This window comes from Agelaius phoeniceus, chromosome 16 (assembly GCF_051311805.1).
Source record: "Agelaius phoeniceus isolate bAgePho1 chromosome 16, bAgePho1.hap1, whole genome shotgun sequence".
NCBI lineage: Eukaryota > Metazoa > Chordata > Aves > Passeriformes > Icteridae > Agelaius > Agelaius phoeniceus.
In genome coordinates, this window is record NC_135280.1 from 14368373 (window position 1) to 14391820 (window position 23448).

The window sequence follows — 23448 nt, forward strand, 5'->3', positions numbered from 1 at the left end:
CTGCAGAAAATCAACTGAGCTGTCAAGTGAAAACAGAACTCACCAGGTGCCCTAGCGGTCTTGGGAATAAAAACAAGATCAATATTTGCTGAGATTTGTAGCAGGTTTGTGCCTGAAAACAACAGGACGTGGCCTCTCTTTCCTTGACCAGTGCTCCCGGTGATGCCTGGGTTAGTGTGTCACTGCTTTCCCCTGTGTTCTCAAGCTGTGCCCTTGTTCTCATTCCCTCATGGCTTCAGGGATGCAGAGGTTGAAATTCCTCTTCATGCACTCTCGGCACCAGTGGAAAAGCAGCTGCAGTCCTGCCCATGCATTGCTCATACTTACAGCTTAAACATTGCCTTCTACTCAAAAGAACAAAGATAAAATGTCAGGAATTCACAGTTTTTATTCTCTTCCTTATGCCCACCCATCTTCCCCTGCCATCGATGTCAATGACTCAAAGTCCTCATCGTACGGTAGCCTTTGCCAGCGCGGCACTCAAAGGGTTAACAAACCACGGCTTCTTGGACAGATAAGACATAAGCTCATTCACCAGTAGGAACACGTGGACAGTTGGGTTTTGGATCACCTTAGGGTTTCCTGTAGCGATTCTTTGGGGTTTCGCCACAGCCGGTGACGTCGCAGGAGAGGACATTGGGCTTCTTCCCCAAGCCGATGCTTCCCAAGAGATCGGGAAGCTCACGGGTGATGGCCTTCTCGATCTTCTCTAGGAAACACCCTCCCATGTAGGAACACTGCTGAGATAGCAGCTTAAAACTGGTGATGGGATTGATGCCAAAGAAGTCCTTGTAAGCCTCACGGTTGGGGAGGTCAAATTTGCTGACATTGGTCTTTGCCAGAATGGATTTAAAGATATAGAACCTGTCAGGATCTTCCACAATGTCCCTGAACACCAGTTCTCCATCGCTAAAGAAGGTCATTTTGTCCTTGTAGGTCTGTAGATAGCGATCGACCAGCAGGGCGTGGATGCGCACCCGGATGGCGTGCTGGCGGATGAAGGCAATCTTGTTTTCCATCCTGTTCTCAATCACCTGGTTGAGATCTTCCAGGAGCGATATCTCTTCTTTGAGGAACAGGTCTCTGTGGGTTTCTGGATTGTAGTCATGGGGCCAGAAGGAGCTAACGTACACCCTGGGTGGTTCTGTGACGTTGATGAGAGGAGCCAAGCTCCAGAACAAGGCGCCATAGACTCTCATCAGCTCCTGGGTAGCCAGGCTGTCAGCTTTGTTCAGGATGATTCGGATCTGAGACTCGCGGCCCTTCAGCTGACGAAACAGCATCTCCAGCTCCAAGCCCACATCCAGCTTCGTGGGGTCAAAGACAACAAAGATGAGATCGGCTCTGTCAATGAACCACTGGCACACGTCGTTGAATGGGTAACCTTGAGGAGAGGAAACAGGGAAATCCAATGCAGGATGAGTCCCTTAACCAAGGGGATTGATAAATGTGAGCCTGCTGTGCCTCAGTCCCCATTTGGTTGCATGGGTTGTGAGGCACAGTGAACTTCCCCTGTCGCCTAGAATCTCTTTCTCACTTGTTAAAAACACTTTGGAGCTTCTTGGCACAAAAAGCCATCCATGGGTGTCTGGGCCTGTGACTGCCTGTCTCTCTCACCCTTATCTCCCGACCCTCCTTCTCCCTGCTCCTGACCACGGGTTCCTGATGTTCCTGTGAGCAGATACTGAATCACAGGATCAGAGAATCATTATGGTTGGGAAAGTCCTCTAAGATCGTTGAGTCCAACCATTCCCCCAGCACTGCCATGGCCACCAGTAAACCATGTCCCTAAGTGCCACATCCACACATCTTTTAAATCCTACCAAGGTATGGTGACTCCACCACTGTCCTGGGCAGCCTGTGTTGTGTCAGGACTCAATTGTGCTTCAGCCACCTTTGTCACCTCAGATCACCATAGCATCTTTTCTGGGTTCCCTTAGATGAACCCAGTGAACCCCTACCTCTTTCTTGCTGCTTGCGGTTTTCGATAATGCCCGGCGTGTCCACGAAGGTGACTCTCTCCAGCAGTTTGTGGGGGACCTCAATGCCTATCAGCTTCTCCAAGAAGTTCTGCCCAAACTTCTCCAGGGGCGAGAAGGAGCGGGCACTGTCAGCAGCCATCACGATGCCCTCGATGGTCTTCAGCTTGGGCCCGTGCATGATGACAGTGAACTCAGAGGTGGTGGGTTCTGCCCCTGTGCAGCAACGAGAGGAGCAGCAGAGGCATGAAATCCATGCCAGGCTATGGACACAACAGGGCTGGCCTGAGCCTGGGAGCATTGAGAGCATTGCGTGCTTCTCAAGAGATGCAGGGACAAGACGAACAGCATGAAATTCCTGCCCTGACTTCTCTTGGGAAGATGTCATGGGGTTGTTTTCTGTGAGGACTGGTTTCTGTGGAAATGGCCTGACTGTACAAGGTGTCATGGAGAACCATCTCCTGGGAGCCCTCATTACCACAGCACTGATCTGGCCATGGACATTTGCCCTTAGCTGTGAGATGACGTCTGTGGGAGCAGGGAGGAAGGAAGGGGAATGGCATTTCTCCTGGAAGGTTGAATGAGCTGGCTGCATGTGGGGAGGGATGGGGAGAAGAGAAAGGTGAGCTGCCCTTTTGACATGACTGCTGCTCACAGGTTTGGCACTGGGAGCTGTGAGCCCTGTGCTGCAGGATGAGGATTTTGTGGGAGAGATGCTCTCCTCCACCCTTGGAAGGGTGGACAGGCTGTGATGGGGAACCTCTCCCTCCGTGGCACCACAGCCAGGTGTCATGGAGCGGATCCAACCTCCTGGCTGTATGGAGGGATTGAAGACACACGGCTGGGAATTGCTGACTGCAGGGATGTGGAAATGCAGGTGTTGGCACCCCCTTGGCAAAGCAGTGAGTGTGGTACCTGTGTAGAGCTGGTAGGGAGTGTTGTCCAGCCCCAGGAGGTAGTTTATCATGGAAGATTTGCCGACGCTCCACGGTCCCAGGAATAGCACCATAGGCTTGGAAGTGATCTCCCCATCTGCGGAGAGGGGAAATAACAAGAGGAAGTGAAGGAACAATAGCCGTCGCCGCCGTGCGATTAACTCGCGGCTGTAACGAGCATCCCATGTGAGCGGCGCGGTGCTGCTGCCGGGGAATCAGCCGCCCTGGGGCCACCAGCCATTCGCCAGCCAAGGCAGCGCCGCCGGCTGCGGGAGCGGGACGGCCCCGTGCTCTGCGGCAGAGCTCACCTCGCTGCCTCGCCACCTCCGAGCTTTAGCCCTTCTTAGACTACGGAGGACTGGAAGGTCTTTTAAGCCTTGTCTCGGTTTGTTTCTGGTTTAGGCGGGTGAGTCTGGGGCTGGCTGCGGGCTGGGGGTGTTGTTTGGAGGCAGCCGCCGCAAAGCACGGGCCATGCCGAGGAGGGGCCATGCCGGGCCCCGTGCACAGGGAGCTGCCGTGGGTTCGGGAGCAGCGGCGCAGGGCATGGAAAGCGCGGTGCGAGCCTCGAGCCAGCTGCCTGCAAGCCTTTCCACCATGCCCTCGCAGGGACCCACCCCCGGGCCGTGCCTCCTGACCCTCCGGCAGAGCAGGAGCTCATTGCCTGGGTGTGAGCTGGGTGTGAGGCTCCAGCTGGATTTGGGGAGGTCAAACAACCCCGCTTTGGGCTTGGAGAAAGGCAAAAGGAGAGTGAACTGTAGTCCCCATCCTGTGTTTTTCAAGTCACACAGTTTTCTCCACGAGGATGGTGACCTGTCCCCATGCCATGCCATCAGTCCAGGAGCACAGAGGTCCCTGGACACACGCAGCCAGCGCCCCCAGGAGCAACCCCTGCTCAAACAGGACTCATGCAATCAGCTTGTGCCCACACTGCTCGACCCCCCAGCCCCCAGGAGCCCAGGTAGGCAGCCAGTGGAGCCAGAGGAGCCCAGGGCCTGTGCCAGCCCTCAAGCTGTGCCCGGGACACATGGGAGCCTGTGAGTCTGAAGCAGGACAAGAATAAACAGGACAAGAATGGAAGTAAAACTGGGTGAGTTCCCGTTGGTGAAAACCAACCCCATCCTATGCTCAGGGTGGGAGAGGGTCCATCCTGTTGTTGCTAGCAGGAGTTCAGCCAGGGGACGGATGACACCAGAAGAGCTGGGAGCTGTTATCTCAGCTGGAGCAGAGCCTTCCCCCATGGCCCAAGGCAAGGAGATGCCCTGAGCAAGCTGTGCTGCCCCCAGCACCTTCTCTTCATCCCCATGCCTGAGGCAGAACTATTTTCCATGAGGTAGCTGATAGCCCCTGATGCTGCTCCATGGCTGCCACCCATGCAGGAGCCAGCAGCATTCCAGCAGGCCAGGGATCCATCTCCAAGGTGGGGAAAACCGCAAAGCCCCCATGGTGCTGAGCTCCTGCCCTGAGGGTGCTGGAGGGCACTGCATGGCAGCTTCACACTGAGCCCATCTGGCTGTGGGAGCAGGCACTGGGGAGAGCATTCCAACCTGCTCCTGCTGTACCTGCCCTTCACAGGCTCACTGTGTCACCTCTGGGGAAGGGAATGGGCTGGGACATCTCTCCATGAGGCACTGCTGCATCCATACAGCTCAGCCCTCCTTCACAAAGCAGGGCAGCACTTCTGAAGCAGGGGATGCATGGCTCTTCCTGTACCCTACTCCCTGCCTGGCAGCTGCAGGAATCCAGCCTTGTCTTCTCACATGGGACCAAAACAAGTGTTGAAACCTTGGCCTCTCATTATTAATCATTCCTCTGCCGCTCTGTCGCCGCTGCTCTGCTCTCTTGCCAGCTTTAATTAGGTTAGGATGGTTGTTATTATTACCATTATCCCTGTGATGTTGTGCCAGAGGTTTGGGGTGGGTCCCCGTGTGCTCTTTCGTAACACATCCCTGGCCAGGTGTGACTGTGTGAGTGTGGGCACCTGTGAGCTCTGGCTTTGCTGCACGGAGCCAAGGTGGGCAGCGACGTGGGCAGCCCCCATGGCTGGTCACCCACAGCCCCTCGAGCACCTCTGTGCCCCCCATGGGCTGTGTGGGCAGTGCCAGGCACTGCAACTCTGCAGGAAGCGCAGGAGCTGCAAGGATGTGAGGCCGGGTATGGATTTCCCTGCTGCTTGCCCAGAGGGTGGGAGAGGGGGAGCATCTCCCCCCCGGGAGGGTGCTGGCCTGGCATCTGTCCGTGCCACGTCCCCGTGCCATGTCTGTCAGCCGCAGTTCGGCTCAGCCTGACGGCCCGGACAGCGGGAAGGAGCCGGGGCTCGCTGCCGGCCGGGCGGGGATGGCGGCAGCTCCATCACAGCGGCTCTCTCCAGCCACCCTGTGGCTGCTCGCTCTCAGCTCAAGCTCAGACGAGCCTCAAGCTCAGCCCTCCGCAGAGCCTGGGTCTGCTTGGGCTACTCAGCTCTGGGCATAGGAGCAGTTCGGCTGTCCAAGTAGTTTTGTTTCCTAGAGCAGTGGCGTTCTGTGAGGTTTGCCATGTGGCAGTGCCAGGCTGCCCTCGGTTGGAAGCGCTGCTGCTCTGGGGTGGAGAAGAGGCAGCTCTGGGGAGAACTTAGAGCCCCTTTCAGTGACTAAAGAAGATCCAAGAGAGCTGGAGAGGGACTTTGGATGAGGGTCTGGAGTGACAAGGCACAGGGAAATGGCCTCACACTGAGAAAGGGCAGGGTTAGATGGGATTTAGGAAGAAATTCTTCCTTGTGAGGGTGGGGAGGCCTTGGCTCAGGTTGCCCAGAGAAGCTGTGGCTGCCCCTGGATCCATTGAATTGTCCAAGGCCAAGTTGCATGGGTCTTGGAGCAGCCTGGGATTAGGGAAAGGTGTCCCTGTCCATGGCAGAGGGTGGAACTGGGTGGGCTTTAAGGTCCTTTGCAACCCAAATCTTTCCATAGTTCTATGATTAATCCTGGGCAAGGCCTTGTCTCCTCTTGTCCTCAAGCCCAGCAGATGTGCCTGGTGTGGCCTCTCCCCCAAGTGCAAGTCTGTCCTGAGGATGCTGAGCAAAGCTGAGTACCTAGCAAAACCTCCTTCCTCTCCTGGTTCCTACTGAGCCATGGGCACCAAGCTTTTCTTTGTCCTCAAGCCACCCAGGAAGGCTGGAACACCTGGGGACACTCCCAGCATCACCCACACTTCTGTCCCACCCCTGTGCCACAAACACCACCAGCCACGTGCCCACAGCACGGATCCAGCAACCCTTGGAGGGGGCACCCCTTGCTCCCAAAGCTTCCAAATCCATGAGTACCCTGACAACACACGTGCCCACAGATGGAGAGACCAGCCCACGTGGCTGAGCCAGCCTGTGCCTCCCCCGTGTGCCCCCAGCCTGTGCCCACCCTGGCAGCACGTGTGCGAGCGCCTGAGCCCGAGATGAGATAAGGCAGCTATCGGAATATGCTATAAATAGCCCCAGCCCTCTGCACTGCTGCCACACTGGCATTGCTGGCACTGCAGGGAGCCAGAGGCTCTCCTGGCACCAGCAGGGCTCAGTGTGGCCATGCCCAAGGGAGCCTGGCTTGGCAGGGTGTGGCAGCGTGGCCGTGGGGCAGGACAGCAGGGACACAAGATGGGATTTCCCTGCGGGAACATTGTTCCTGTGGCTGAGCACCAGGCCCAGGGGAAGGGCTGGGTGTTGGCTGGCATTTCTTGGACTGTCTCCCATCTCCTGATCCTCCTGGGGGACCTGGCAGCACACCCTGAGCAGGATAGGCAGGGAGAGGAGCCAGCTCGGGCTTCAGCTGGGCAGGGGCCAGCCCGTGTTACTGGGACAGCTGCTGTGGGATCAGGGGTGGACATTCAGGAAAGTTTCTCACGTAGGAGGGTGAAGGGTGGGAAGAGATCCCCTCTATAGGACGAGCTATCATCTGGGCTCCTCCAGTTCATGCCATGGGTGAGAGATCAACCTAAAGGTCCAACACATACAATCATGGAATACTTTAGGTTGGAAAAGCCTTCTAAGATGACCAATTCTAAATGTTCCTGCAGCACTGCCAAGGCCACCATTAACTCACGTCCCCAAGTGCCATATCCAGAGGGTTTTTAAATCCCCCTGGGATTAGGGACTCCACCACTGCCCTGGGCAGCTATGGCAGGGCCTGACAGCCCTTTCTCTGAAGAAATTTTCCCAATATATTCAGGCTTCCTCAGGCAAAACTTGAGGCCATTTCTTCTTGTCATGTCCCTTGTTCCCTGGGACGGTCCCTACCTGGCTCCACCCTCCTGTCAGGGAGTTGAGAGTGAGAAGGTCCCCCGAGGCTCCCTTTCTCCAGACTGAGCCCCCATCTCCCTCTCACAGGACTACCAGAAACACCTTTGAACCCTGGCCAGAGGAATATTCTGCCTCTCAGTCTTAAACCAAGAGGGAAAGGTGTCAGAGCCTGTGCAAGGTGAGGACTGGAGGGAAGGGCGCTGTCGGGACACACAGAGTCAGGCTGGGACAAGTGCAGGCTCTGGAGGGGCTGGGGACGCTGTCCCGGCGGGGATGGCGGGTACAGCCCTGCTCGGTGCCTGGGCAGTGCGGCCGCATTCCCCGGGAGCCCGGGGAAGCCGCGGGGCAGCGCAGAGCACAGGCAGTGCCGGCAGCATGCAGGGAGCAGGCGGCGATACCAACCTGTGGCCGAGGAGCCCAGGGTGCGTCCGGGGTAAGCTGTTAGCGAGGGACACGGGGAGAGAGAAAAGGAACCGTGAGTCCGAGGAGGGATGCGACAGCCCGGGAGTGGTCCACGACAAGGAGGGAACCGATGGCCACATTCCCAGCAGGAGACGAGGAGTTACAGCCTGGGAGCAGCTTGCAGCTCCCAGGACAAGCACTGAACCCCTGTCTGCCCTGCAGGGCGGGGATGTGGCTCGGGGTGCTCTGCATCCCAGCTCCTGCTCTGCGGGGTTGTTGCCTTCCCTGGCATCACCCGCCGAGCACACGGAGCCCAACAAGCCAGGGTTAGACAGCCACCAACCCAGCAAGTGTCCTGACAACCCCGGTGACAGGGTCACCTGGAGCCAGCCCCTGTGGCTGGTGATGGCATCTGGGAGGTAATTCCCTATACAGGGACACTTGCTAATTAGCATACATCAGTAATTAGGGTCACCAGCATGCACCACAACCTGGTGTGACCTCACAGCAAGCTTTCCATGGCTGGACTGGGAGAATCCCTCACCCTCAGCTTGAGATAGCCCCTCCAAGCACAGAGTTGGACCCAGCCAGAGCATGACTGCATCCATGTGGGATGGCAGAGCAGAGAGGCAGGAGGGTGGCAGGCAGGGAGAAGGAAATGGCATCTGCCAGGCTGAAGCAGAGGGTGTGTGGGAGCTTTCTGAGATGCACCCTGACAAGTCAGAATTGATGGTGACAGCCACAGCTCCCACAGGACTCCATGGGAGTTTTCACATGTTGTGGGGAGCAGGGGAGCTCTTTGGATTACACTGCAGTGAGAGGAGCTGATGGGAAGAAAGACAAAATGGAAGGCTGCCACATAATGGAGGGGCCAGGGTGCTTGCCACGGCACCCCTCTATATTGGTTTACACCTCCAAAGGTCACACATATTCCATGACAGGCCAGCCCCAAAGCTCCCCCAGCTGTCCTGCTGCTCCCAGCCAGCTGAGCCGGCAGCTCTGTACCCTCCAGCCTCCCCCCACCACGGACAGGGGGCACAGGGGGGAGCTGGGAGCACCTCCCAGCCTGCAGGGACAGCACTGATGGCATGAACCCGCCTGGGACACGGGCACTGTTCAGGGGAAGTGTTGAGAAGGCTTCCTGAGCTCCACTGTGTCCTCACCTGCCCTCCAAGGTCAAGAGAGTTCCCTGGGCCAACCCTGGAACTAATGTGCAGGTTTCTCTGATTACACTGCTAATGAGGGCTGGGGAAAGCTGGATCTGTGGGTATGAAAGGCAAACTGCTGAGCTGTAGGTTTCCAGATAGGGCTGTGCATGCCAGGGTATGGCTGGGCTGTCAGAGATCATTCAAAAAGTTTGGTGTCTAAATTTTTTGGAGGGGAGCATGGCCAGGGTGTCTCACAGCTGAGACAAAGACTGCAGGCAGTGCAGCATCCCTGTGCCCTTCCCTGGGGGCCAGGAGGGGACAGTGGGTTGCCAGATCCAGGGTCACAACACCGTGAGGGTGCCCTGTAGGACACAGCAGGGTGTGCTGGGACCTGACCTGGGGACTGTCAGCCTGAGGGGTGGCTGTTCCTCACAGTGAGGTGGAACAGACCATGGAGTGTTGAGGTGAGGCCGGGAGGAACACCAGGACCTGCTGTCTGAGGTGAGTCCTGCTCAGGAGCTGGGTTTGAGAGAGGCTGGGAAAACACCAGGGTGAATGGTGAACCTCAGGAGCTGAGAAAGCCAGCAGGAGCCTGGGGAACACTTAAACACTTGTTTCCTCCCAAAAAGGGAGCAGGGAGGTGGCTGCTTGGGCATGGGATGGACTAAGGTAGGGCAGGACATCCTAAGGGCTGGAAACTGTAGCTGGGGACTACATGCTCTGGCTGTGAACAGCAAAGGGGGGTTAGAGCCCACCAGCTGCTCTGTAACCCCAAACATCTTCCTGAACTGTGGCCCAGGTTGAACTGACAGAAAACATCAAACACCAGAGCAGCTTGGAGAGGAAGTTGGGGTGTTGCCAGGAGACAGGCCAGCAGACATGGGGTGACAATTAGGACATGTTGTGAACCTCAATTACCCTCCCACAGGGTAACTTCCCTGTGCTCCACACTGGCTCTACACTGGAGATGGCCTGGCAGGGTAGGGAGATGTCCAAGCCTGCTTAGAGAATGTCTGGCTCAGACTTAGGAGTTGCAGGAGGGATGCCTGGAAAGCCAGAGTTCTGCTCTACAGGGATGTGCCCCAGCTGAGTGTGGGGCCTGTGTGCTGGTGGAGCAAGGCCAGCTGTAAAAGGAAGATCTGTGGGCAGGGTATATCCCACAGATATACCCTCACCCCAGGGTGCATCCCAGTCCTGCCTCAATAGAAGGGAGGGCATGGCTCCAGGAGGGTGGGCCTGGACCCCTGGAGAGGCAGGCAGAGCTGCAGGACAAGGAGGACAACTCCAGAACCTTGGCAGAAGGGGGACATGGGCACGAAGTCCTGGGACACTGGCAGCAGGGACTCCAGCAGCACCTGGATACTCAGGAGACATCTGGCCCTGGCTCCTGTGCTTGAATAGATACTCAGAGGAGAATTACTGCAGTGAACAAGGAAGTCAGACGTGGGTTTGAGCCATCTGTGCTTGGAAAATGAGGCTGCTTGTGTTTCTTGGGTCACAAGAACTTCCTGTAACTTGTGAGCATCTTGGGACAGAGCTGCACTTTCCTCTTCTAGAGGGACACATGTGTGACCTGGCTCAGCCCACACCATGCCAGGGGCCACAGGATGGGGCTCACCCCATCCATTGTGTCTGAGATTGCCAAGGGCTGGAAACTCCAACTCTCAGGATGAGCGAAGGCTGTGGAGCTTGAGGAACACCCTGCCCACATGGCTGTGTCCTGTACCCAGCAGGAAGGATGCCAGCTCCTGCCACCCCCAGGAAGCTCATCCCCAGCCTTGAGAGGTCCTGAGCTTCCTTGCCAAGCCTGTTTCATTGGGCCATGATCTGTGCTTGGCAGGGGTACAGGGCATTGATGCTGAGCAGGTGGGAGACCCGAGGCAGGCAGGGCTCAGTGCTCAGCCCACACAGATGGCCCTGACAGCAGATGGGCTGAGGCAGAGGCAGGAATTCCTGCTGCTGGGTTCACTAGGGCATGGCCTCTAAGCCCAGCATGTTCATGGACTCCCTGGGAAGCTGCAAAGGAGGACACACAATCCAAGGCTGCCCATGATCTGCTCTCTGTGCTGTTATCTGCCCATGATCTGCTCTCTGTGCTGTTATCTGCATCCCAAGGACCTGCTGGTGCTGGAGACCCCAGTGCCCATGGCATTACCTGTGATCTCGTGCTGCCTCAGCTCGTTGTATCTGTAGGAGTGTTCCAGGGGCTTGATGGAGGAGTGGTAGATCTTCCTCAGCCGCTGCAATACTCCTGGGGGGCAAAGCATGGGGCAGGTGAGAGGCAAGCCCCACCAGGCTGGGTGAGACCCTCCTGGGCCCATGCAGGTCCCAAAGGTGGCCCAGTCATGGATCAAGGGACTTGGCTTACAGCTGAAATATTGGCCAAACTGATCCCAGCCACATTTTGCCCAGAGTTGTGGCAGCCCCTGAATCCCTGGAAGTGTTCAAGGCCAGGTTGGACAGGGCTTGGAGCAGCCTGGTCTATGGAAAATGTCCTGCTCATGGCAGAGGAGTGGGATGAGATGGTCTTCACCGTCTCTCCCAGTCCAAACTGTTCTAGGATTTTGATGCTTCTCCCCTGCTAATGTTTCCAACTGAGCACTGTCCCCATCTGCTCCCAGCAGCTGATGGGAGGAGCACCTTTCCTAAGTGCTTTAGCACTCAACACCCACGATCCCAAAAAGCCCTCCACCCTGGTGCCAGGGCCCCCTGGCATGGCCCCTGAGCTGCTTGCTAGAAGAAAGGAGGAGCTTTTTCCACAGTATCTCTTATCACTGCCTTTCCAGCCCAAACTGCCAACAGGGCCAGCAGAAACAAACCTTAGAGTAGCAAAACCAAATATATAATTGGAATAAAAATCCCAACCCTTTGTCACAAGTTGCTCCAGGTTTCTTTGAGCAAGGATGTGCCTGATTCACTGTCTGCATCTTCCAGCCTCTATACCTTCCTAATTCTTGTATGTCCTTGGTGATGTCCTTAAAATACCTAAACTACATTAACCCAAGACCAGCCAAAGGGCTCTTACTGAAGATCTGGCATTACTAGACCTGCAAGAAGCAAGGTTAAAATCAAAACACAAGAGAAGGAAAGTCCTGTCCATGGTCTTAGTGCAGGGCATGCGTGGCCTCCTCACCTGAGACGTCATCGGCAGGTTTCTCCTCATTGAGCTTCAGGGTGTTCTCCAAGTGGGACCGGTCGCGCTTGGTCGGCTCGCTGGCATCTTCAACCTCTTCTGGAGGAGAAAACAAGGAGACCTGTTACTGCTGGAGGGGGGAACCCACCCAGGAGCTCACACAAGCGACTGCCAGGGAGAGGGCACGGGGAGCACACACACCCCGAGCCTGCGGGCACGCCATGCCCACGGCAGCCACTGTCACCCTTCGCATGCCACGTGCTTTCCCTTTAGCACAGGCTCCTGGAGGCTGCCAGGGCTGTGGCTGCTGGGGGAAGCGTCATGGGCAACTGCTTGGCTCCGAGGAGGGGCTGGCTGCTCGTGGGGAATGCAAAGGATGTGCCTGGAAGCGGCTCCCGGGGTTGGGATGCAGCACGAGCACACGGCAGCTGCTGCCCAGTGGGGCCCTGGTGCTTCCCCCGGCAGCTGCGGCTCTGTGGGCTCAGCCTCGGCTGCAGGCTGGGTGCTGCTGTCTCTCTGGCTGCCCGCTCCCCCAGAAACCTGCAGGGTCAGCTGGAGACGTGGGGTCCCAGGCTGGGGCTGCCTCTGGCTCTTGGGGGACAGGCCAGCCTGCCCCACCTTTGCCAGTGGGGTTGTTCCCTCCCAGTTCTCCCACCTCTGTCCCCATGTGCCCCTGCCCTCTGCACAGCACCCTGTCCCTCATGGCTCCATGCCAGGCATGAGGAGCATGAGGCAGCTGCCTCCAGTGGGGAAGGTGCCCCACTGTCCCCAAAACAGGGAGACAGGGGTGTCCTTGCCATGGAGGTGCTGGCACACCAGGAGCTTCCAAGAGCTTTTTGATATGGGAAGCTGGGTTGGACTTTAGCGGGGGCCTGGGGACAGCAGGATCAAGCAGGGCACCACTAAGCCCTGAGACTGTGTTGAGCATCTACTGAGTGTTGGGCTGAGGAAGACCTTTTGACTTGCCAAGTGAAAACACAGAGACCAAACTGGGTTTGTCTTTTGGGTAAAATGGGAGGCTTTTTGAGCTGGGACATTACAGATGAAAACAACAAAAATACTAATCTGGGTCCAAAGGTCGCTGCCCAACCTGTGGGCCAAAGTCTACAAATAATTCTAGGAAATCATGGTGGGGGGTGTCCCTTTCCCCTAGTTAGCCTTTCACTGATTGAGCGGGGCTGGTGCCTCAGCAGCTCATTGGTCTGGATTAGCTCTTCACACCTTCCCTATGAGCCAAGAACTGGTGGAGAGGAGCCCCACAATCCTGGGAGCCCCACAATCCCAGGAGCATCCTGCCCCTGCACAAGCCGAGGGCCCGGAGGACTCTGTGGGTGGTGGTTAAAGAGTCTTTAGGAGATCTGCGAGTGCTGAAAGGGGCCTGGAGGTTAAACATTTTATCCATGTCCACATCCCTGAGGAGAAATCATGGACTTGGAGTGGAGAGAGGGGAACATCAGTCAGTGTTGGCACCACTGCGATGAGTGCCCGCGTGTTGGGCATCCTGCTGCAGCCTCGCTGCCCACGCCGGGCGCTGTTAGGGCGGGCAGGGAAGCAGAAGCGTTAGGAGAGGGCCATGCACTAGGTCAGGTTTAATGTGCCAAGCTCAGCTCCGCTGGGTTGATGGGAGGTCACTCCTGCTGCTACAGCACACCCACAAGAAAAGACTCCAACCTATCTGCCTGTGCTGGGTCTCGGTGGTGCTGGGGACCTCTGTTCCTGCCAGTGGGGTCTTGTCTGCAGGGGGGTCTGCTGCTGCTGCTGGGGGGGTTTCTGCCCCTGCAGGGGGGTCTGCTGCTGCTGGAGGGTCTTCCTCTGCTGTTGGTGGGTCTTCTGTTACTGGTGGGTCTTCTTTTGCTGGTGGATCTTCCACCATTGGTGGGTTTTCCACTGCTGCTGGCAGGTCTTCTGCTGGTGGTGGGTCTTCCACTGCTGCTGGTGGGTCTTCTGCTACATCCCCACAGGGTGGGTGATGGCAGCTGCCAGGGCCATCCCTGGCTTCTCCTGTGCCAGCAGCTGCTGGTGTGCTGTGGTTCTTTGTGTTGGAAGTGCCAGCTGCTTCCTTATCATTCTCTCCAGATTCATTCTCTGGCCTGTCACCATCTTCATCAGAGTCTTTCTCCTCCTCAGACTCTCCCTCTTCAGACTCTTCCTTGCCTCCATCTACCTCAGACTCCCCGTGTTCACCTTCCTCAGACTCTCCTTGCTCGTCATCTTCCTCTGAGCTCTGCTCATCCCTTTCCTCCTCTCCCTCAGGAGCAGATGCTGCTCTTGGCTCCTCTGTTTGCTCTTCCCCTGGCTGCCCTTCCTCCTCAGAGCCTCCTTGCTCTGTGCCAGGCTCCTCATCCTCCTGGGCATGGATGTCATCTTGTGTGCCAGGCCCATGGTTCCCTCCACGATGAGCTGCCATGGATTCCTCCCCTGAGCTCTGTTCTTCCTGGCCCTGCTCCTTGCTGCTCTCCTCTGTCTGGCTGTCCCCTGGCCCCAGGCCCCTCCTCAGGCCGCCCGCCGGCTCTTTCTCCCCCTCTCCGTGTCCCTCCTCGGTGACACCAGGCACGGAGGCACTGGCAGTGCCTTGCTCCTCCTCGGGGCTGCCATCATGTGCCTTCTCCTGCAGCGGGGGCTCCGTGCCGGGCGGGGGGCTCTGGGCAGCGCCGTGCCCATGGCCCGTGCTGGGGGCGCGCGGCTCTAAACGATGAGAACAGCTCAGTCAGTCCCACACCTGCCAGGGCCCTGAGGGGCGAGCTGTGGCTCTACCAAGAGGTTTAAACTCTTCCCTAAGCCTTCTCCAGCTCCAGCTCCATTTTCTGTCCCTGTCGCAAGAAGTTGGGTGCAAAGATGTTTGTGGGGGGAAAGCGGAGCTGGCAGGGGCTCTATGGCTCCACCAGCCCTGGCTGCCTGGCACTGGGGCTGCTGCCCACCCCAAAGCACTGCAGGAAGGTGGCAAAGCTGTCCTAAAGATGGGGAAAGGAGTAAAAATGGCAAATTTTGAGGGGCTGTGGGCACTTGGCAGGTTAAAAGGGTCCTTCCCCAGCCCTGACTCGAGAGAGCATCACACCAGCCAAGGTGGGCGGTGAAGTGAGGGGGAGGAGGAGGAGGAAGGGGCTTCCTGGCATGAGGGGCTGCCCAGCATGGGATCCTGCCTAACCCTGGCCATGGGGCTTGGGAGCTATTTATTGTAAGTGTCCCTTCACTAGGAAAGCATGTGCCACGCCGTGCTGCTGCTGGGGACACAATGAGTGTGTTCTGTGGCCCAGGAGAATCCATCCGTATTTTCCATAGGCTCCAACTGCAATTTAACATCAGTCAGCGGGTGCCAAAAATAAAAGATCACGGCTATACTGTCTCCGTTACAAACAGTTGCTGCTAGTCTAAATAATCCCCCCAAACGTCTCATGCCAGGGGAGGGTTTCAGAGGAAAATAATTCCTTTGTACTCCAGCTGGCAGGCAGAAGCCAAGCAGGAAAAAAGGCCACCTCTATCCAGGCTGCAGGAGGAGAGGGGCACGGCCAGTCCTGTGCTCTGGCTCCTGCTCCATGTCCATGCAGGAGCCACAGGACTGTGTCCTGCAGGACTTTGCCAAAATTGGAGCTCACTGGGTTTGGCCACAGGGCCTGTGGTGGCCGAGCACAGGAGGAGCTGGGCTGGGGTCAGTGTGGGGCCAGCCCCAGACCCCTCAGCCCAGTTTGCCCTGGGGATGCCAGGGGGTGGTTCTAGCTCCATGGCACTGGGGCTGGTGGAGCTGTGGGCTGGGATCAGGTCGCATTGGGAAGCTCATGCCACGCCAGCAGCGGGCACTGGGGAGGACAGGCTGCCCCCAGCCTGCCCTCATTGCCAGTGGCTCTTGGTTCCCTGGCAGAGCAGAGCTGCAGCCACTGCCACAGCCCCTCAGCCTGCCCAAATGGGATGCACAGGTCACCCTTGCTCTGGCCTCTCTGACCTCCCTGTCCTCTGCTGGCAGCAGCTCACAGGTGCCTCCAGGCGCCCAGCTCAGCTCCCAGATGGAGGCAGATAGCTGTGGGCAGCTCCCACACCCCTCCCTTCCACCCTGGTCCTTCAGGTCGCCTTCCTGAAGACCCGTGGGACCCTACAGGAGCCTTTTGAATGGAAATATTTATATTTGACCTGCAAAGCCCTGAGTGACTGGGGCCAACATGGCCCTGCCTGGCCCAGTGGCCTGGGAACCAGCCTGAGTCATTAGAGGGTTCCCTCAGCTGATGGGAGCAGGGACATTCTCAGTTTGGCCCCAAAATAGCTGGTGACCTGGAGGGCTGGGAGAGGAGTGATGGTCAAAGCAGAGGAGGAGGGCAGGACCAGGCAGAGGAGACCCTGAGAGTCCTCAGGGCTTTGTCTGGGGTCTGTGTGCCCCCTCTGACCCATCACCCACCATGGCCTGGCACAACAGCAATGCCAGTACCCACCACGAGCCATCCCTCGAGGAAAAAGGGAAATATCCCCCAGGCACTCAGATGGGGATGTCCCTGCCCCGTGCTGCTCACGGGCTTCATTTCCTGTGACCTTCAAGGTCCGACAGAAAGTCCCTGTCCCCTCTCCACCTCCTTCTCCCTGTTTCCCCTACATGGTCGCCCGATCCACGGTGAATTGTGCTGACCTGCACAAGGCGGGCCGATGAGTGCAAAATGGGCCGAAGGTTACGGGCTTAACACCCTCCGGAGGCTAAAAATACAGCACGGCAACTGTACGGGGCAGCGGGAGGAGCAGCCCCGCAGCCCAGCCCAGGGTGACGTCCCCACCTGGGGGCCCCCGTGGGTGTAAAGTGACACCGGGGCTCCCCGTGTTCACACCTTGCATTGTGCCAAGCAGATGGGTGGCATCGGAGAGGAGACCTCGCCCTTTTCCCCTCGGGGACTTGACCTCCCTGCGAGTTCCTGGCTTGAATTGCCCCTGCCACCCCTTTCTGGTGCTGGGAGTTTTATGAGCTGCCAGGGGACGCTTTTTCAGGAGGTGACAGCGGGCATGGAGACGCCAGGGCGCGGTGCTGGGTGCCACAGGATGCCGTGGCAGGTTTGCACCCAGAACAGCCTGTGCGGGAAGGAGGGGCAGGGCTGAACATCCCTGCACGGGATCGAACGGAACAGCAGCGACCTGACGGCAAAACGGGTCCTCCAGGAGGACGGTGAGAAGGGACAGATGGGCACAGGTGGCCCTGGAGGGACACTCTCCCCCTCCAGCAGAAACCGGAGCCGTGAGCGTGGGGCCGGCGATGGCAGGGCTGCGGGGATGGCTTTTCACACGCCCCCTTCCCTGCCCAGATCCCCATCCCTGCTTCCCTGGGGGTTTTATCCACTGGCTCCTGCAAGTCCTGTGCTCCCCGTGTCCTCCCGGGGGGGTCTTGGTGGGATCTTGTATCCCAAATACCCAACCCTGCCTTTGTTCTGGCAAAGCCCTTTAAAACCTCATGGAAACTGACTGGACACAAAGGAGCTGTCAGGGAGTTCCTGGGATTTTCCAGCTGGCCCTGATGCTGACCCCACCGTTCCTGTGAGACCCCTTTTGAGGGTGATGTCCCTTCCCTCCCATGGCCTCGCTCAGGGCCATCCCCCCAGGCTCCTCCAGCCCAGCACTCGGAGCAGGGGGAGCCCGGCTCCAGCTCCACCTGGGGCCAACACCTTCAGAGGGAAGTGACCCACGAGGGCTCAAGCAGCCCAGAGGACACAAGCACAAGGACGGGGCTGAGGATGGGGTTGGCTCTCCAGACCTTTGTGCACCCCAAAACCCAGGATGCCCAGACACATCATCACATCCCAGAAGCTTCATGATCCCAAAAATCCAGTATAAAGCAAATATATTCCTGGTTTTCAATGCAGAGGGAGGTCTGGGAAACAGTTTTGTCAAACTAGCTTAACCTCATTTGTACAGAAAATTTTAGGATTAATTTTAAAAAGTTATGAAGTGATTGGATTTCTGTAAATGGTTGCATAGAACCATACAATATTTTTATTAATATATGGTAAAGAAACATCACCAGGAGCTACCAAATGGGTTAAAACCAGGCTTGGAGCTTTCTGAATAGAGATTAAAATAGGGAATCATTGCTGCAGGGCGTTTCTTCCACTGTCTCCCCACCTCAAGGTCTGTAAGGGACCCTGAACCCTGACTTGCAGAAGACACAAAGATGAGGAAGGTGGGAGATGAAGCACCTGCTGCTTCCTGGCTGAGGAGATCTGGGTCCATCCGTGAGCAGAGGGCCAGGAAACGTCAGGTATTTTGGCACAGGCAGATGTCACTCTGTACATCGAGGAACATCCACCTCTGGTGTCCCTTGCAGCTTGGGGGAGTGCTGGGGGACCCAGGGGACCTGCTGTGGCATGGCTGGGGCTGGAAGAGCTCCTTCTTCCAGAGGAAGGGCATCCAAGAGCTTTCACTGTTCCTGGCCTCCAGCCATGGGAGGCTTCACCAACCCACCCCAGGGATGTCCCCTGAGGGACACCCTCTGTCCATTCAAGGCCAGACTTCTGGCTCCTCATCCCTCCTTGGGTCATCCCAAGCATTCCTGGTCACCCCTTGGACTTGCCAGCCTGGATTCTAATGCCTGATGTCCCACAAGATCCTCAAGCCCATGGGAATGTGGGGGCAGACCCTGCCTGGCCATGCTGAGCAGGGGGGCCCAGCCCTGGGAGTGGCAGCACTGGTGACACCAGCCCATGGACAGGGCCACACAGCTCTGAGCCCTTTTCTGCAGTGTACCCAGGGCTGTGTGACCCCAAGGGTGCCCAGCTGGCACCAGGGCCATGCTGCCACTGCCAGCACCCCCTCCTGGCTCGGGGTGCCTGTCCAAACCTCCCCTGCCCCCCTGCAGCCCCCACCAGCACAGGAGCTCAGGGCTCCCTCCAGCAGGCACTAACAAGGGAAATGTCCCCATGAGCTGGAAATAGCTCAGTGGAGCCCTGCACAGCCCCGGGCTGCTGCTATTCCTGCAGAGCTCAGGGAACAGGCAATTCCAGAAGCAATCTGGTCACCCTGACCCAGTGGCCAGGCTGGGATTTCACCAGCTCGGCGAGTGGGACACAGGGGAACATGGCAAGAGTGTTGTCCTTGGGCATGGCACAGCCCTCCCAGCCTGGTGCCAGCCCACAGAGACCTGCTGGTACCTCTGTGCCACCAGGGCCATGCACAGCCAAGGTCTCCTGGCCTTCCTGCCTTGCTGGATGTCACCTACACACTGAGATAAGGATGGCAGATGGAGAGGGTGTCACAGCAGAGCCAACCTGGCTGGCATCTGCCTTGCTTTGCTCAGCCAACACCTTGGGAGTAAGATGGGGCACCCACAGGGACCAGGTTCTCCTTGGGGTGAGGCCCCAGGGGTGTGGCAGGGATGTAGGTGGCACAAGCACCCCGCACACCCGAGGCACCCCAAGCCCCTTTCTCACACACACCCAGTGGCAGTGCTGCCCGTGGCTGTGCTGGTGCTGGAGGGTCAAACAAGTCCAGAGGGGTGTCCCTGGGACACAGAGGTCCCCAGCTCTGGGCAGGTTGGTTACTGTGGGGCCACTGGCCTGGGATGGTCAGGGTGGGTGTCCCCATGGCTGCTGTGCCCAGGGCCCTGAGCCCACACAAGGTGTCACAGTCCTGCTCCCAAGATGTTCTGGCCTGGGAGGTGGAGCCCACCCTAAAGTGACACATTCCAAGGTGGTGGAGGACACCCCAGGATGCCATGAGAACGTGGTGATGGAGCTCATCCTGAGATGACACCTTCCAGGAAGGCAGGACAGGGACTCCCAGAAGCTGAGGCTGGCACAGACCCCTCTGCTGTCACCTGGAGGGGTCTGTGCCAGCCCTGCAGTGCCTTGCAGGAGGTCACCACTGTGCCAGGGCTTTCCCCAAGTCCTCTCTCAGCTCAGAGGCGGTGATGGCACAGCCTGGAATTGCCCTCCCACTCAAACCCATGATGGCTGCAGAGCCAAGGGATGCCCAGGGCAAAGTGCCTGGGCACTGCCCTGTAGCCCATTGCTGGTGGCCACAGGGGCCACCCAGCCTGGAAGGGACGGCTGGGCTCTGCCTGAGGTGTGAGTGTGCTCCCCTGGGCAGGAGCAGATGGAGACTGGGTGAGTGCCCTCACCATGAGCCACTGCCCAGCCCCACGGCAGGTGCTGCTCCCTGCCAGGCTCCTGGCAACCCTGGGGAGCTTTGCCAGCCCCAGCCACGAGTGCAATGAGCTGTCTCAGAGGGGGCTGTAAGAGCACAGGCACAGGGCAATTCCCACCCCCAGCCTCTGAGAATGGTGGCAGGGTCCTGGCGGCCCCAGGTGCCACTAAACCCAAGGAAGCACATCTTGCTGTGATGTTCAATGAAGCCCCTGGTTCTCCACTGGACTTTCACCCCTTCTCTTCCCATGGGCACCTGCAGCCCCACAGCCCCATGGGATCCCCACAGCCCCACAGGCACCAACAGGGATTGAATGGGAAAAGTTGTCCCAAAAATGGAAAAAACATCCCCTCCAAGCCACTTCCTGCACCCCAAAGGAGCCAGGTCTGAGAGTTCAGCTTGGCACCAAAGGAAAAGCAAAACTCATCCTGCAAATCCCACTGGTATCTGATGAGCAGAAGCATGGGCAGGAGACATGCCACTGCTTAGAGCTTTTTTGGAAACTCTCAGTACAGGGGTGAAATACGTGACCCTCAATAAACAGGTGACCCTCAATAAACCCTCAATAAACTTGGGGGACCCCTCAGAGATCGTCCTGGGGCTGCCAGACCCCCATGTGCCTCCTGGCCCCAGAGCCTCCTGTGGGATGGGGGATCCCAGTGCTGTGCTGTGCCAGCCCAGCCAAACCAAGACATGGGCTGGTGGTCTCAGACAAGCTCCTGATGTCCCACAAAGCCCCCAGCCCCGCTTGGAGTGGCACCAGCCACCATCCATGCCCGCAGAACACCTTCCCAACCCCTCTCCACAGACTGCACCCGCAGCCCCATGGAGGTCACCCCACCTCTGTCAGGGTGTGTGGCTGGCCCCAAACCCCATTCATTGCCGAGAATGGCCCAAGATGCCCTTAAAAGGCCAAAACTCGGCGGGGCCGGGGGTGCCGGGCGCTGGGAGGCGGCAGCTGCGGTGCCCGCGCGGGGCCGCGGCGGTGGCCGGGGGGGTGCCGGGGCTCAGTGTCCCCTTACACGGCTGTTTCCATTCTTAGCAGCCCCGCTCCCGGCTGCGCGGCCGCCGGAGCCCGGCCAGGCAGAGAACCAGCCCAAATTAACTCAAGGGCAAGCAAGGGTACCAGCGATGCCGCGCCGCCCCGGGGACACCCGGCCGGGCAGCGCGGTGAGGAGCGGGGATGGCACAGCCCGGGGAAGGGGATCCGGGGTCCTCAGAGATCCCAGCGCCCTGGCACCCCCCCCTCACAGTCCCAAATCAAGACACCACGGCAGCCATAGGTGACACTGCCTCAAGGCATGTCAGCGGCAGCGCGGCCCCTGTGCCCAGCGTGACTCTGTAAGAGGGACCCCAGTCTGCACCTCCCGCCTTCCCCTCCTGTCCACAGCCCCCCAACACGTTTCCCTGCGCACTTTGGGGTGGCTCTGCAGCCTTGGAAAAGCTGCTGGGGAGCCCGGACTGCTGTACCCCTGCCACCCTGTCCTGCTCCAGGGCTGGGCTCGCTTGGCGCCCCAGAGCCTCTCAGTCCCACAGGCACCCACAATTCTGTCTGCAACCCTACAGGACCCCCACAGACCCCCACAGACCCACAGGTACCTGCAGCCCTACAGGCACCCAGAGTCCCAGAGGTGCCCACAGCCCCACAGGCAGCCCCAGCCAACAGGCACCTATGGCCCCACAGGCACCCCCTGTAGGTACCCACAGCCCCATAGGCACCTACTGCCCCCGGACACCCACGGCCCCATGGGCACCTGCAGCCCTACAGGGACCCCACAGCCCCTTGGGGTTCCCACAGCCCTTTAGGAACCCACAGCCCCCCAAGAGCCTGCAGCCCCATGGGGACACCCAGCTCTGTGGGGACCCCCAGCCCCATGGGAACCTGCCAGCTCCGTGGGGTTGCCACAGTCCCGAGGGCACCCACAGCCCCATGGAGACCCCATAAGCCCGGGCACCCAGAGGCACCCACAGCCCGCAGAGTCCCCACAGCCCCAAGGGCACCCCCAGCCCCACGGGGACCCCATAGCCCTGCCAGCCCCCCCAGCCCTCGGGCACCCCCAGCCCCCGGGTGCTCCCAGCCCGGTGTGTGGCCGTACCTGCGGTGCCGAGGAGCAGCAGCGAGGCCACGCAGCAGCAGAGCAGGTTGAGGCCCTTCATGGTGGCTGCCAGGAGCTCCCTGCCGCTCGCTGCCTCTATTTATACGGGCGGCGCGGGGCAGGGCCGGCAGCTGCCCGCACAGATGCTGCTGCCGCCGCCGCTCTTCCGCTCCCAGGGGCCCTGGCCATGGGGACACAGAGGGGACACGGCACTGGCAATGGCTCCTGCCAGGGATGCGAGGGCACGGGGCACCTGCGGGCGTGGGGGTGGCACTGCTCGTGCGGGTCACAGCCCCGTCCCAGCGAGAGCAGAAATGGGCGCCTCTCCCCTTTATCCGAATAAATTCCTGCAGGGCTCCTCTGGACTGTCCCCATCCAAATCCTGCTCGTGTGGGGTACAGGGCTCCTTGGGCTGCCTCAGCTCCTTCTGGGCTGGAGCAGGGGTTTGTGGACAGGGAGAGCTGTCCACAAACAGTGTCCTCATCTGCAGTGTCCTCCTCTGTCCCCAAGGGTGGCTGTCCCCAGGCACCTCGTCCTGGGCTGATGTCCCCTTTAGCCACCACAGGTCACCAACTCCAGGCAATGCCATAGACCCCAAAGGAAACAGGCCACGTTCCTGCCACCCTGATGGTGTCCCCACTGTCACTGCACTGGCAGTGTGGCACAGGGCACGATGTCACCAGCACCTGGCACCCTTGCTCATACAGAGCAGCCTCTCAGCGTTGTCTCCAAAGCCTGGCCATGGCACAGTGACCCTTGGGCTCCCTCAGTGCAGGAGCCATTCTGGGGGGGCTGTGACCCAGCTTTTCTCAGGGAAGGTGGCAAACAACAGTTCCCCAAGAGTGGGAGCAGGGGGAGCCCCTGAACCTGAGCTGGGGGGTGGGAAGGGGGCAGTGGTGTGGAGCAGGGGGTGATGGCTCAGAGCAGGCAGGGGCCAGCCCTTGGGGCCATGGAGTGGAGGGGCAGTGGGAGGGACCCACAGCCACGGGAGGATGCTGGGAGGTGGGTGCTCCATAGGAAAAGAGGGGGTGCCTCCCCCCAAAAAAACATGGAGAGAGAGGAGTGGCCCTACACCGAGTCATGAGTCAGCTCCATGGAGAGATGGATACCCCATCCCTGGGGAAGGGGGACACAAAGTCTGACCCCAGTTCCCCTCAGCTGTGTGGCCTCATTAAAAGCAGCCCAGATGTCCCCCACCTGCACCTCAGCACTGAGCTGAACCCCGATGTGCCCATCATGTGTGGGCAGCACTGGCAGGGCTGAGCCTTTAAACACAGCCTGGCTGCAGGAACCACAGCAGGGCCAGCACCAGGGCCAGCACCCTCTGCCTTTGCCTCCTGCCGTGATTCCCAGTGCAGGCAGCACTCCCTGCCCTCCCCACGAGCCCCAGAGGG

At 58.9% G+C, this 23448-nt stretch overlaps 1 protein-coding gene across 2 annotated transcripts; it reads right to left on the reverse strand.

Moving 5' to 3' along the window:
- Positions 1-529: 529 nt before the first annotated feature.
- Positions 530-22146, reverse strand: SRL (sarcalumenin). 2 transcript variants are annotated; one of them, XM_077186983.1, is made up of 7 exons: positions 22055-22146; positions 11856-11954; positions 10878-10973; positions 7575-7610; positions 2895-3011; positions 1962-2195; positions 530-1384 (listed from the first exon to the last, which is right to left on the reverse strand). In XM_077186983.1, exons 1-7 carry the CDS (start codon positions 22113-22115, stop codon positions 573-575), a joined length of 1455 nt encoding a protein of 484 aa, XP_077043098.1. In that variant the 5' UTR covers positions 22116-22146; the 3' UTR covers positions 530-572. The 2 variants fall into 2 exon arrangements, with proteins under 2 accessions (XP_077043098.1, XP_077043100.1); XM_077186985.1 differs by lacking the exon at positions 7575-7610.
- Positions 22147-23448: the final 1302 nt, after the last annotated feature.

Excerpts from the sequence above, each read along its gene's own strand:
- SRL (XM_077186983.1), bottom strand. The coding sequence starts at position 22,115 with ATGAAGGGCCTCAACCTGCTCTGCTGCTGCGTGGCCTCGCTGCTGCTC. Across the intron at positions 10,974-11,855 it reads ACCTGCCGATGACGTCTCAG|GAGTATTGCAGCGGCTGAGG; the intron begins GTGAGGAGGCCA and ends TTTGCCCCCCAG. Across the intron at positions 7,611-10,877 it reads GAGGCAGCACGAGATCACAG|CTTACCCCGGACGCACCCTG; the intron begins GTAATGCCATGG and ends CCTCGCTAACAG.